Source organism: Rhododendron vialii, chromosome 13a (genome assembly GCF_030253575.1).
Source record: "Rhododendron vialii isolate Sample 1 chromosome 13a, ASM3025357v1".
Taxonomy (NCBI): domain Eukaryota; kingdom Viridiplantae; phylum Streptophyta; class Magnoliopsida; order Ericales; family Ericaceae; genus Rhododendron; species Rhododendron vialii.
This window is the reverse complement of record NC_080569.1, coordinates 5597864-5610158: the sequence shown is the minus strand read 5'-3', so window position 1 is coordinate 5610158 and position 12295 is coordinate 5597864. Positions and strand designations below refer to the sequence as shown.

Genomic DNA, 12295 nt, shown 5'->3' with positions numbered 1-12295 from the left:
TTGTGTAGAAGTGTTAAAAACCAGAGAGTATAGTTTGTCAATGGTTTAGGTGAAAGTCTTGTCCCAGAGGCCAGAAGGATACACAAAGTAACATTCATATATACTGCTAAACAAAACCAAATGGCTTCTAGCCCAGTGTTTGGAATTCAAAGTTATGGATAGCTTTTAGACCTCCTGTAAACTAACTAACTAATTTCCCCGCTAGCCCTCCACCGATGCATACAATATTGGCAAAAAAACAAAAAATTACTGCTAAACAGGTCAGATTGTGTTGAACTTTAGTTGTCAATTGATTCACGGCATGATCAAGGGTTGGCCTGGTTGTCAACGCTTAGACTTGTTTTTGGAGTGACAAAGGCTTAAGACTTGGAATTTTGCTTCCTTCCAATGTTTCTGGTTCGAAACCTCCCGGGGTCTTGTCCCTAGTTTAATAGGACTCCTCGATAGTGAAACGGTTGAACTAGTCCCAAGAGATTAGTCGTAGTGCGCGTAAATCGTAGTGCGCGTAAACAGACTGAACACCATTAGTTATAAAAAAATGATCCATCGGTGTGTTCGTAGAGCTTAGGTGGCTTTTTTTTATTAGTGTTTCCTTATATTTTGCTGAGAGAGAGAGAGAGAGAGAGAGAGAGAGAGAGAGAGAGAGAGAGAGAGAGTGCTGCCTTTGCTATTTCTGGGTGGGAAGTATGTGCGCTCTTGGAAAGGAAAGGCAAACGAACCACTCTATTACTATCCAAGGTTCTTCTTTAAACACTCAGTGGTGGTGGGGTGATTGGTGAATTAATAATACAGTAGTGGTTAAGACCGAAAGATTCAGAAGATTATTTCTTTTCACGTTGCATTGCAGGTTGAAGCTTTCTGACATTTCCTCTTTCTTTCTGAGATTTCCAGAAAGAAAATTGAATGTGCTTTTTTTTTTTTTTTAAAGAAAAAAAAAACAAGGAAATGAAATGCTGCCAATAAAGGGATGATTAGAAAAGTGTGAAAAGGATTTGGCCCCTTTTTTTTTGTAGGGTATTATGCATTTATGATCATTAGTTTTAGGGCAGGTGTCCCATTATTTAAAGGTTTCCCTCTTTTATCCTTTCACTTGGAAGGTGAGTTTTTCCCTTTGATGAGGGGACAGCATTAACTACTAAGGACCATCATTTGCCTCAACAACCCATTCATTTTGCCTTGTTTGGGACCAAATTAGGAGAAACTTTTATGTATACCGGGGATATCAAGGGGGTTGGTATCCTCTTCGGTCCATTTTTTATTTTTTGGCTATTTTTTGATCAAATTTTGATGATCAGTTTCATTCATTTTGTAGAGTTTGGTGAGAATCTTATTCATACAAAAAATCGTGTTCATTCGGCACACGTGAAAAAAAAAAATTTGGGTTCCGATTCAGTGTGTTTTTAGACCCAATTTTGGTTTTCTTCAATTTTCACATATGCCGATTATATACCTACTGAAGTTTGATGAACAACATTTTTGATATGATTAAAATTCTCGCCGAACTCTACTAAATGAACGGAATCAATCATCCAAATGTGACCGGAAAAGAGCTAAAAAATCCAAATCGAACCGGAGGGGACACCAAAGGTCTTGGTATCCCCGGTATACATAAAAGTTTCTCCCAAATTAAATTCAATTATTAACATATTGCCATTATATAACAGCAGAAGAAAAAACCATTAAGAATCTATTTAAAGAAGAAGAGGAATGAAAAAAGAAGATGGAGCCAAGTTAATTGCTATGTCAACCACTTCTGAGAGGCCAGAGAGAAGAAGTGCAATAATTACATGCAACATCTATGTGATATTTGTCTTCGGGAAGACATTGTGGCAAATCCAGTACTAACAACCAGCTAAATAGGTCTAGGAAACACAAATTCCGACCACAATTGTATTTGGAGCCCGTCTGATACGTGTATTAATTGAACGGCTCTCGATGCAGTTGTGTATGTCCGGAGTAGTGTTTTTTACAGCTGTGTTTTCTCGCATTGCTTGCAGATTTTCGAGTACTCAAACAGGAGCAGGAGTCTCATTAATGTAGTGATAATAAGAACGAAAATATTGGAATGGCAATGCACGTCTCTGGTCATCAGAAAGAGTCTCATCAAAACTAATAGTCTCAATGTACTCGTAAGTATCGCAATATCTGAATTTCATTGCATGGCTCGCGACATCCAGAAGCTGCTTCGAAGTACCATCCTTCAAATTGCGAGAAACAACTCTACCGAGTATATTCAACAACAGCAAGGACTGATCATCGTCGTCATCCTCACCCTCGCCGCGAATAACGCCGAGTACAAACGTCACACCCAACCAGAAAACTTTGTTAAGATCAACATGGTACTTGACAAACCATCCAGACTTCCAGAGTAGTCACTTCCCATCTCGAAAACTTGGAATTTCGCCGCCACCGGCTCCTCGATAAGATGCAAATGGCCATCGGACGGACTCGCCGAAGAACCTAGTACCCTGCCTCTTCCAACTAATAGCTCTACCGGAAACACTCCGAAATTCTGGAACTGCCGGCGGCATTGTTTCAATGCGCTCCAAGTCGACGTCGAAGCGCAACAACCGCGCAATCCAGTGAATGTTTCCATTCCAAAACACCCCTTGATCAGTGAATGGATGATGCGCGCCAACCCCCCCCCCCCCCCCCCCCCCCCCCTAAAGCTACTCACAGAGACCCTCCAATGGCGAGTCTCTGACGAATATATGTCAATCTGATAGCAACCGATCAACAGCAGAGGTTTTCTTACACATACTACTTTGTAATGGGGCAATTTTGCTGGATCAAAAGCTATATGAAGCCCCACAACTTCAAAATCGCGAGGCGGGTGCAATGCTATATACTTGGTTTGTGGTCGGGTTTATTACGATATAACTGCCTCGTTGAAAGATAGAATAGAGCAACAACAAACCGTTACAAGATTGTCTAACGTAGATACCTGAGAAAAATTCCCCTTGCATAGAACGACATGGAGAGATTCGAGCGGAGGCGGCCTTGGGAGAGAAAAGTCAGGCGGAACGAATTTGAAGATGGTGGAACGCGTGGCGGGGGAGGGGAGTCGGGAGTAGGAGCGGCGGAGGAGAGAGAAGTGGGGGCAAGAGATGAGAGAGGGCCAGTGTTTGGACATGGTTTTGAAACGGAGGACAGACTTGGCGGGGGTTCGAACGAGGATCGCGGAGAGGACATCATGGTTGTCGGCGACTGCCGTGGCTGATGAGAGCGCCATTGCTGTCGAGCGAAGATCAGTGCAGCGTGGTATTACACACTTTGTTGTCATACACAGTGTCAGCTTTAGAGCTTGGCAGTACTGTGTGCAATAACAATATTAGGGTCTAGGCCTTAGGGTTTTTAAGGCCTCTAGTTTTTGGTTTTGAACGGTGCATTCGGAACTTGACGGGATGCTGCCGAGCATCTCCGTGTCCCTGTAGAGCGGTGCCGAGCAGTCTATGCGGCTGTTCATCTCGGCACGGACGGCTCGGATTGAATTTTTGAGCGCATATAAATCTGAACCGTCTATTACTCGGCACGGACGGCTCAGAGCCTTCGATTGCAGAGATGCACGTCCGGATTAGCTGTTCTGCACCCGCTTTACAGGGATGCTCGACGGCATCCTCCATTCCGGAAAAGAAAGGAAAAGAAAACTATGAGAAAAGTGTAAAGAAAAATTCACTATCCTTGATTCTTCGTTTTTTTATTTTTCTCTCCGTTTCCTCTTAAACCAATCATGAAAAAATTAATTTTTTTTCTTCCATAGATTCCAAACAAACCCTAAATTCGAGGTTTGTTGTACAAACCAACCACATTGTAACATTTTGTCGAGATTGATCGGCGTAGTGAGCTGTGCTATTATGTAGTCAAAACAACTAATTTACACATATTCTATATAACATGTTAATGTGGCGTTGATTCAATTTACCAAATATTTATGTAATATTGTCACATTGACATGTCATGCACAATTTTGTCAAAAATGTTGTGTTTTTGAGCTTTTCCAAATTTGGCTGATCCAGTAACCAGAAGACACAAAAAACCAAACAAAACCCCAACTGATTCATTGAGGTTATAGCTGATCCAGACCAATAAATTAATATCCGTTTTCTAAGCTTTTTTTTCTTTCCCCCCACTACGATGGCTCGACTTATAAACAAAGTACATTAACAAGCCAAACTATTCGAGTTTGAGCTAGTGTTCATTTGCTGAAAATTAACCGTTCAAGTAGTATTTGTTATATAAACAAACAATTAAAGTTTATTAATTAAACTTTTAAATGAAGCTTAGACAAGTTACTATTCTTTATTGGTTAACAAACAAGCTACCATTCAGCTGTGATCGGAATTAAAGCTTGTTTAGGATCAACACGCCATATTGAATAAGCCAAGCTAGCTTGAATATAAGCTCGTTAATTTTTCAAAAGCAAGCCTTCAAAAAAAAATTATCTAGCTTGTTCGGCTTGTTTATCAACCCTACCAACAGTACATATCGAATTAGACCAGCTGGAATGGTACTTTGTACGACTTTACAGCGAAGCAATCTAACCTAAAATGTTTCAGTATCTGAATGTTAAAGGTTTTGTTGGCATTAGCAGAGAGGTTGTCCTTCATCAGGCCACATGGGTGCCGAAAGCTGGTGGTTCCTAATCCGGGGTGCTGTAGTGCACCCCGTCCCGTGTAGGGCACTATAGCACTTCCGGATCCGCTTAAGAGAGATCACCATAACTGCAAGCAACTCGCTGGCATTATTGGCCCCATGTGGATTCAAAATCGCAACATGAAAAATAATGCGACACCCTTTTTCTCAAGCATCTTGCAAAACCAGCCTCAAATCAAACTAAATCCCAACATGATACACTAGAAGGTCCAAGAAGAAAATTCCTCGCTCGGTAAGTCCGTCGCGGTGAACATTCTAAAACATTTTGACAGTTAATACCATTCAAAATTGCATGGCAGGTCCGTGAAAATCTTGAGACCGTCGGAGAAAAGCATAGATGCGACACCCGCCTCTTATGTTGTTCTACTGCAACTGTAATTGAAAGTACTAATGAACACGATACTTACCAAATGAGACCAACTAAGAGCTTACTAGAGATGGAAATAGCAAAACAACTAGTACACACGAAAGAAACCAAACGTCAGGCATCATTTCAGCAACTAGAAGTACAAGAACACGAGATTATTATCAACCTCATCATCTAATCTAGTGTTCAACGGCAGCCAAATATCGATGGGCAAAAAACCCACCAGTGGGGAACAGAAATACTGGGGCATCCATCCTTCGATTAAGCAGCTAGCGGCACCTGCTGCACCTTTGCCCTTCTTCCTCTGGAGCTGATCTTCATGTAAAACTCGAGCTCCTTATCCTCCAGAATGTATCTAGAGATAAACATTTAAGTAGAAATTGCAAGTATATATGATGACACTGTTAAGGGTCTGTTTGATGATAGAAAGATGACAGCATCTGATTATGTTCAAAAAGTACATGAAAATGTTCAAAATTAAAGAGATGCAGGCCAACAGCCTACCGCCAGAAAACTGCTTCTCGATACGAGGATTGAGTTCACAACGTGATTGCTCTTCTTTGTTTCCTCTGCACCAATTATCAGTGATAGCAAATACTGAAACAGAACAGAATGGCTACAGTTTGGCAGTTATGGGTTGTTTGCCTTGCTAAAATGTTAGAAGTTCCGGAGCTAATTGCAAAAAAAACCATGTATGCCAAACGAGAATATGAGTATAGTTTGTCAAAGTCTTGTCCCAGAAGGATACACAAAGTAATATTAATATACTGCTGAAGAGGTCGGATTGTTGAATTTTAGCGGTCAATTGATTCACTGATAGTCAAGGCTTGAGACTTAGAAGTTTGCTTCATTCCAATAGTTCCGGTTCAAAAACCTCGTGGATGCAACCAACTCTTATTATAAGGTTAGTTCATACAGGGTCTTCATCTTGTCCCAACTTAAACAAGGCTTCTTCTAGTGTACGGTTGAACTGGTTTCGAAAGACAAGTGGACGTGGGCGCGACCATACACCTTCAGTTATAAAAAAAATCATTCATCAGTGTGTTTTTCTTGCTTAAGTGGCTTTTTTATTAGTGTTTCTTGATATTTTGCTGAGAAAGCTAGTGATTAATTAACTAAGGCTTCTCTATGTTGAGTGCTACATAGGTTTTCTACTTTCTTTTCTTCTCATACTTTGCAATTCTCCTATGAAAGGAGTATAGCTGTACAGTCAGAAGGGTCTCTTTGACATGGTTTGTTTTTGTTGGGACTTAATAAATGGACTCATACTTATCAAAAAAAAAAACTAAAAGTAATTATCTGAGAGAGAGAGAGAGAGAGAGAGAGAGAGAGAGAGAGAGAGAGAGCTGCCTTTGTTTTCAACTTTCAAGTCCAATTATTAACTGTCCTTCTGGAATTAAAATTTTGCCTAGTAGTAACTTTTTTGGGTGGGAAGTATGTGGGCTCTTGGAAAGGAAAAGCAAATGAACCACCCTATTATGCAAGGTTAATTCTTCTTTAAATACTCAGTGGTGGGGTGAATTAATAATAGTGATTAAGACCGAAAGGTTCAGAAGATTATTTCTTTGCACGTTGCATTGCAGATTCAAGGTTTCTGACTTTTTTTTCACCCTTTCTTTTTGAGATTTCCGGAAAGAAAATGGGATGTGCTCTTTTTTTTTCGTTTTTTTTTTGTGTGTGTGTGTGTGTCTAAACCTAGGATTTGGCCCTTTTGCAGCGTGTTTATGAATTGGAAAATGATAACCTCAGTCCCAAGGGCGTTGGATAGTAATAGATATCCGAAAAAAGTATACCACTAATATTTGTGAAAGTGTATAAATATCCGTGAAATATGTATTACTCCAATATCCATGAGATTTGAGGCGATTTCGATGGATCAAAAGCTCTATGAAGCCCAAGAATGGGGGTGTATGCTGATGATGCACAATAACGAGGCGGGCACAAGGCCATATACTGTTTGGTTGTGAGATTTAGTACGTAATAACTGCAGTGTTGAAAGCTAGAACACAGCAACAAACCATTACAAGATTGTTGAATATGGATACCTGAATGAACGGAGGAGCCATAGACAGAGAAGAGTTGGGTGAAACAAATTTGAAGTCAGAACGCGTGGTGGCAGAGAGAGCCAATGCTTGCACAAGCTTTTGAATCTGATCAGAGACTTAATGGGGATACGGGGATCTTAGATAGATCGTCGTTGTTGGCAGTTGCCGTGGCTGATGGGAGCGCATCCTCCACCACTGTCGATGGTTTGACAGCAGTGGCCGCCATTGCTATCAAGTGAACATCACGCAGTGTTGTACTATACAGTGTTATGTTTAGAGCTTTCGGATAGGTTCTAAGGATCAGGGTTTAGGGTTTTAAGGTTCAGGTTTTGGTTTGCAAAAACCAACCACCTTATCTGTTTCCAACATTAAACGGACTGTTGGAAGCCCACTGCTTAGAGAGCACCGAAGTGCAGGCACCTTACAGGAAATATGGTCCTGTGAATTCAACATTACCGGAATGCAAATAATCCCAAATGCTACCCCTCTCGAGCATCTTTTGCAAATTCCACCTCAAATAGAACTAAATTCGCACCTGACCTGCTAGGTCCAAGAAGAAAATTTCTCACTCCGTAAGTCTGTCATGGTGAACATTTTAATACTTTTCAAACGGTTAATATTTTACCAAAAGTTACATCGCAGGTCCTAGAAGATCTTTAGATTATCAGAGAACACAAATAGATGCAACACCCACCTGCAACTGTAATTGAAGGAACAAACACAATGCTTTGACCAAAAGAGACCAACTCAAAGCTTACTAGAGACGGAAATTGTAAAACATTATGCAAAACAACTGCAAAAATAGATGCGACACGTAAGAAGCCAAAAGTTCAGGCATCATTTCAGCAACTAGAAGTACAATAATACAAGAGATAATTATCAACCTCATCATCTAATGTTCAAAAGCAGCCAAAGATGGGAAAAACCCACAAGCAAGGGAACAGAAACACTGGGCAATCTTTCAATTAAGCAGCGGCACCTGAAGCACCCTTGCCCTTCTTCTTCTGGAGCTTCTTCATGTAAAACTCGAGCTCTTTACCCTCCAGAATGTATCTAGAGATAAACATTCAAGAACAAAAGATAAGTAAGAGGACACTGTTATGGGTCCGTTTGATGATAAAAAGATGACAGCAGGTGAAGTGAAAGAATGGAGAAATAACCAAATTGTTTTCTTACATGCATCTGATTAGGTTCAAAAAGTACATGAAAATGTTCACTCTCTATGTACAAGAGTCTGGATATCACAAAAGTCAGATAATCTGTAGACTACCTAAATCAAACTTGACAATCTAGACAGTCATAACTTCCTGAATTAAGTAAGTAGTTAGGAAAAAGGGACAAATTGAAATTCAAATAGTAGATGACTACATTCATTAGAAAATGATGAAAATCTAGACTTTCTGGTGTTTTTGCAACAAATAAGAACTTTAAAGTTTAAATGCACAAGCGAGTTGTTTGGCAATCTATATTTTCTCTTATCATCACTTCAGGCCATTCTCAAGCTAATCAAACAGATACTACAGAAAAATAGTGTAACACTTCAAAAACTAGTTCCATTAGGCTTACCCATCAGCTCTGCCACATTGACCCGGGCGAGAAGAGATGCAGGCCAACAGCCTACCGCCAGAAAACTGCTCCTCAATATGAGAATCGAGTTTACGAGCCTGCTGGCGCTTTTCAATCTTCCTGAGGACATGATTGCTCTTCTTAGTTTCCTCAGCAGCCGCACCTTCTCCCTCCTGTAACCATTGTGCACCAATTATCAGTGATAGCAAATATTTCAGCAGAACAAGATGACTACAGTTATTATGTTATGGTGGGTGTGCGCGTGTGCATGAGAGAGAGCACTAAAGGAGATCACCGCCAAGACAAGAGGTATAGTATAAATCTGAAGTGTATCAAGGAGCAATCAAGAAATATTGCAAATAACTTAAGAGTTATCTCCACAGCATTTGGGATGCTTGAAAATGCTTCGCAACTTGAGGACTTGCATGTTTACAAACTCAGCACAGGTTAAGTAGAAAGATCAGCATGGACAACTGATATCATGACTAAAGACATCACACAGTCACACAGCGCATATTACCTATATAGGATTCCAATCAAGGAAGGATTGTAATCATACATGGGCACTAGCAATTAAAAATTTGGTACTAGAAAGAATATATAAGTTAAGTCATGAAATCGAGGCAAAGTGTACAAACAGTAAGTTCATAAACATCCAGAAAGTCACCTCAAAATGAAACCGATCAGTAAAACTAATATTCGACAGAGATGCAAAATTAAATAGCTTACAATGCAGGAATATGTGCAGTGCTTCCCTATTCTACAGTTACATGGTGTAATAGGTACCCAACAAATGCACGCTCTGTACAGTGCACATTTCTCCATGGTATTTGCCATCACTAAAATCTTCCAAAGTTAATCATAAAAAGCCCAACGTTCTAAAAGCCACTAGGCGCTAGTCGGCGGTCGGCCACCTTCAAGCTTCGAGGCCTAGTAATCGGCGCATAGCACTTAGAAACCGGTGATTAATCGGTGCATAGCAATTAGTCAGATCTAGTTGGGTAGGCCCCGCCAACAATTAATTGCCGATTAATTCCGATTTTTAGAACACTGATAAAAACAAAATCTGTTATGCTTCGTACAAGGCTAAATGCAGTAACAAAAAACTTCAGTGGATAAAACAATAATGTATAGTTTAATAAGACGAAGCAAGCAAACCAAAAAAAGGGTCATTGATCCAAAATTGATGTTGTCAAAATCATCACCTCAGCAGCTTCCTTCTTAGTTGGCCCCTTCTTCTTCCTCCCAATATCAACACCATAATGCTGAAGATACCACTGCCTAAATGGGGCTGCATCCACCTGAATGATTGCACTCTTCACCAGAGTTTGTGTCCTAACAAGCTCATTGTTTGAGGCATTATAAACCACATCAAGCAAACGGGTCTTACGAGTTACAGCCTCGCTACCCCATGAAAAATTCCCAGTGTCCAATCTGAGGGCCCTCCATTTCACATTGCCACCACGCACACGGATTCTCCTAACTGTCTTGTTGCTTGAGAGCTTCGTGTTTGCAGGTTGACGACCGAGTTCATACCTTCAAACAAACAAAAGATGAACGGAATTAGCAATTATTCAGAAAGACCTACAGAAGTACAGAACTGATAAATCTGAAAGATCCAAAGTTCCTCCGATGGATATAAAGAAAACTTCAAAACTTATGCTGTATTTGGATGAGTTTTTGAGAAATTTTTTATGAGAGTAATGATTAGAAGTAGAGGTAATGAGTAGAGAGAGATCGAGAGAGAAATGAGAATAATAATTAAAGATAGGAGTAATGAGTGAAGAGTAATGATTGAAAGTAGAGATAATGAGTATTTTTTGAGTTGGAATTTTTTTTCTAAAAGGGAAACAAACAAGGCATTACAGTCTACATTACCCATAACCGTTGCAAGAACATAAATTGGCCTCTACAAAGGAGTACATGACTATTCAACAACATTGTATTCCCTTCAAGCCAATGATATGACTAAACGGAGGTGTTTTCCAACACTAGAGGAGGTGTCTCCAATCTCTTTAATTGCATGTGATTTTCAGTCCAAATCTCATTGTTAATTTTGTCTTGTGCAACTTCAAATCACTTTTCATCAGTTGGATCATGAACAGCAAAAAATCTTCAAAAACAGAAATTAAAAAGCCACCATCTTAGAAGAGATTCAAGAGAAGATAGCAGGAAAAAAAGAAACTCAACCCGAAATGATGCAATTGACTACTTTGTCCGTCCTTATTCTCTATTCACACCTACTCGTCCCAATGAATTCTATTTTGCTAACTGAGGGGCCATCCTTGTTTACCAAAAAGTAAATGTAAAACAGTGAGCGCTTGATACACTAACAGTCCCTTTGCATTGCGCAAAAGGGTATGATAAGGAAAGGGGAAATTTTCTCACGTAGATTTGGTGAGAAAGGATAAGGAGCCAATCAAATGAAATCCTATCTTTGTTCTTGTCTCTCCATTTATCACCAGAATACTCAATCCAAATACGTGATTTGGCCAGAAATTGTAACTCTTCCTTTTCTTTCGTTATCAAATCCCTCAATCCAAAGGGCTGTAAAAGCGCACTGACTATTCCAACTACTTGGTAAAAAGGGCTAAAAACAAGACCAGCTCAAGAATTGAATTATTATTCGATGAGATCAAATCGTAAGGTTGACAAAGTCTGTATTTTTCACCAGCCAGGATTCCTCAGAAATTTCGTTAACAGACAAACCCTAAGAACCATCTGGTAGAACATTTCAGCTACATAATCCAGGGCCTTTTCAAATCCTAACAAAAGTCAGCAGATCTATAATCTGTGGTCACAAATAGAAACACACACGAGCTGATAGGTACGAGAGTTCTGAAAGTGTATTTGTTACTCACTTTCGCTTCTTCCTCCAGGCCTTCTTCTTGCCACCGGTGGCACGCCTCTTGTGCATCGAGTCCCGAGAGATACCTGCAAAGCTAAAAAATCCATTAGAGAGAGAGAGAGAGAGAGAGAGAGAGAGAGAGAGGGATGGTCTATTAGGGTTGGAATTCCTTACCCATGTTTGCTGATCAGTCGAGAGGCGACCACTCTCTCTCTCTCTCTCGCGGCGTTGCTGGCTTTGTGCGAAAATCTTCTCCAAGAGTGATAGTAAAACCCTAGGGCTTGGCGGCGGATGTGTATAGTCGTTATTTCGGTTTCATAATGAGCCGAGGCCCAATATATGAACGAAACAGAGACCAGGGAGCAGAAAGCCCAATCCGGCAGCAAGGAATGGCCCATGTAATATGGGGTACCATTCTCCGCCCGTTTTGCGCCCTCTTCCGAACTTTTTCCTTTTTCACGGCGAAAATCAGTATTGTTAGAATAGTAATATTAACGCTTAAAGAAGAGGGGATGAACTCGAAGTTCTCCATAGACAATCCTCAGTATTATCTAGCAACCGATCAAAGTAACCATGCGTTTGATTAAAGGAAGGAAAATTTTAAAATCAGCCCAATGGACTGACAATAATAAATGTGTGAATGTATATTAAATAGACAAAATTAAATAGGCATCCTAAATGAAAAACTTATATAGGTGCTCATCCATATGGGTTTGAATACTTATGTTCACATCCTCAAAATGCATTCTTGGCCCATTATACCCCTAGTTATATACATATATGTATATAGCTATTTATATATAGATATATATTTCT

At 40.0% G+C, this 12295-nt stretch overlaps 1 protein-coding gene across 1 annotated transcript; it reads right to left on the bottom strand.

Moving 5' to 3' along the window:
* Nucleotides 1-7792: 7792 nt before the first annotated feature.
* Nucleotides 7793-11834, bottom strand: LOC131312711 (small ribosomal subunit protein eS8). The gene is made up of 5 exons (XM_058340651.1): nucleotides 11654-11834; nucleotides 11493-11565; nucleotides 9837-10167; nucleotides 8632-8804; nucleotides 7793-8118 (listed from the first exon to the last, which is right to left on the bottom strand). Exons 1-5 carry the CDS (start codon nucleotides 11655-11657, stop codon nucleotides 8031-8033), a joined length of 669 nt encoding a protein of 222 aa, XP_058196634.1. The 5' UTR covers nucleotides 11658-11834; the 3' UTR covers nucleotides 7793-8030.
* Nucleotides 11835-12295: the final 461 nt, after the last annotated feature.

Bases quoted from the DNA above. Each gene is read 5' to 3' on its own strand.
- LOC131312711 (XM_058340651.1), bottom strand. The intron at 10,168-11,492 runs GTGAGTAACAAA...GTTTGTTTGAAG, and splicing joins GCCTGGAGGAAGAAGCGAAA to GTATGAACTCGGTCGTCAAC. The intron at 8,119-8,631 runs GTAAGCCTAATG...GTTTATCTCTAG, and splicing joins CAATGTGGCAGAGCTGATGG to ATACATTCTGGAGGGTAAAG.